The 2,500-nt window shown below is 43.2% G+C and overlaps 1 protein-coding gene across 1 annotated transcript in view; it reads left to right on the forward strand.

The window, feature by feature from the left end:
- LOC122246628 (putative glutamate receptor) overlaps window positions 1–2,500 on the forward strand; it is a 17,275-nt gene that overhangs the window by 8,726 nt on the left and 6,049 nt on the right. Inside the window, exons 8-9 of the mRNA XM_086549202.1 lie at window positions 598–835; window positions 1,488–1,633. Of these exons, the coding sequence (XP_086405328.1) occupies window positions 598–835; window positions 1,488–1,633 (384 nt within the window). The remainder of the gene's footprint in view (window positions 1–597; window positions 836–1,487; window positions 1,634–2,500) is intronic.

A 2,500-nucleotide genomic window follows, 5' to 3' on the forward strand; every position in this document is an offset into this window, starting at 1 on the left:
TTGTAAATTACCTGTTTCCCAATATCTATAATCTTTAGATACTATCATTCTTGTTTGATATTTGTTACAATTACATTCTTTACTATCCACTATAAAGTTATAATAAAAATATATCGGTATGTATAGATAGATATATAAAGAGACATGAATGATTGTATTTTTTTATCTCTCTTTCTCTCTCCCTCTCCCACTCCCTCTCCCTCTCCCTCTCTCTCTCCCACTCCCTCTCCCTCTCCCTCTCTCTCTCCCACTCCCTCCCTCACTCTCCCACTCCTCTCCTCCCTCCATCCCTCTCTCTCTCCCTCTCCTCTCTCTCTCTCTCCCTCCCCCTCCCACTCCCTCTCCCTCTCCCTCTCCCTCTCCCTCTCCCTCTCCCTCTCCCTCTCCCTCTCCCTCTCCCTCTCCCTCTCCCTCTCCCACTCCCTCTCCCTCTCCCTCTCCCTCTCCCTCTCCCACTCCCTCTCCCTCTCCCTCTCCCACTCCCTCTCCCTCTCCCACTCCCTCTCTCTCTTCCTCTCCCTCTCCCTCTCTCTCTTCCTCTCCCTCTCCCTCTCCCACTCCCTCTCCCTCTCCCTCTCCCTCCCCGCCGTCGAACAGGTATGGCTGTGCATCATCCTGTCCACCCTGGCCGTGGGTCCTGCAACGAAGCTCGTCCTGCACTCCATGCCTTCGTCTGCAGAGATCGATGCACCCAACGCGCGCCCCTTCCCCCTCCACGCCCTCTCCTTCAACTTGTTTAGGAATCTGGTAGTGCAAGGGAACCTCCTGCATGTCAAGGGCTGGCCTGGGAGGTTCGTTTTCTTCTTCTGGTATCTCTTCTGTTTCTACGTTTACGGTGCGTTGCTGCGGTTCTGGAGTCTTGGTTTTGGAGGGGGGGTGTTTGTGTGTGTGGGTGTGTGTGGGTGGGTGTGTGTGTGTGGGGGGGGGGGGGTTTGTATGTGTGTGTTTATGTGTGTGTTTGTGTGTGTGTGTGTTTGTGTGTTTGTGTGTGTGTAGTCATATGGATATTTGTTGTGTTGATAGATGTAGTTGTTGGTGTACTGTGATGTATATTTTTCTTATAGGTCCGGAGGCACTTTCCATGTTGAATGTTGATACGCATGCATAGGAAGGCCAAATCTGTAAATCGAACAATATTTTTTTTTTTACCTTGGTGTCTTTCCAATCGCATCAAACACATTTTCCCATAATTTAACTTATGGTTGTATAAGTGACGCATACATTACTGACAAGTTTATATGAGTATATAGTATAACGTAGATTATATGTTACAGTACACGAACTAATAAAATATCTTTAACAAACAGTATATATATTATAAATTCTTCTCTATAATCAGCCAATCTGAGATCCTGAGTTTAAGGGTTCCACGGCACCGATCTAATAAATTCTAACAAATAAAGTCATTTCCATTACAGAAAACTTAATTAAATATCAAAACTTACGTCCCCTTTCCTTTGCGGGGGGGTGGGGGGTGGGGTCAACAGCCCTCTACTCGGGGACGCTGACGGCAGTGCTGGCTGTTCCTGCCTTTGAGCGGCCCATCAACACCCTCGGAGACCTGTCGGAGGCGAACCAAAACGGTTACACGATCGGTACCATTCAAGATTCCAGCCTCGAATTCATTTTTAAGGTATTATTGTCTCCTTCTTATCTCTCTTATCTTCTTTTCTCTCTCTTAGCTCTTATTTGCTGAAGTGGGGGTAAGAAATCACCCTCCTGTGTTGATGGAAGGGAAGAGAAATTTATTATATAGGAAGTGAATATATTTTATGTTTATTTTTTTCCTTCTTTCTTTCCTTTTGTAAGATATTAGTGTATATGATTAGTTTATAAAAGTAACATCATCCATTGTGTCTTTGGAATATGTTTCTAGGTCCGAGATAAATAGATATTTTTTTAGATTATGGCATGCTGCTTATCCTACGAATCTCACGTTTAGGTGCTTTAGATATCTAGTAACTGTCTGCTTTGCATAATTTCATGCAAGTTTTCTAAACTCCGCACATGCATTGTATTTTTTTAATATTTACTCTTTGAGTGTGTGTGTGGGGGGGGTTACCTCCTTAAAAGTTGTTCCCCGAAAGACGTTAGTCGTTAGCAAAGGTAATTTTACTAACTCATTTCTTTCACGAAAATACACGTGTGTGGGCTCGTGCTCCTCATGAAATTCTCTAGGCCACGACAAAACCTTTTTTTTTTTCTTTTTCTTTTTTTTTTTCTTTTATTGTGGTTCTTATGAAATTGATATATGCGACAAAAAACTGCATTTTCCTGGCTTTCACAATTGCCGAATTCTTTACAAAACAATTTGATTTTTGTAAGGACCCTGCCTTCCCCGAATCTTACATCCTCGGAAATCGAACCAGAAAGCTATGTCCGAAAAGCGCTGTGACCCCAAAATTGCCTAGGAAGTATCAAATTTTTCACCTATTTTATTTTTTCCCCCAAACAAAATGATATTCTCTCATATCATTCAAAAACTGATCGACTAAGTTTC

Source organism: Penaeus japonicus, unplaced genomic scaffold (genome assembly GCF_977035675.1).
Source record: "Penaeus japonicus unplaced genomic scaffold, GWHDUDI00000001_assembly GWHDUDI00000022, whole genome shotgun sequence".
Taxonomy (NCBI): domain Eukaryota; kingdom Metazoa; phylum Arthropoda; class Malacostraca; order Decapoda; family Penaeidae; genus Penaeus; species Penaeus japonicus.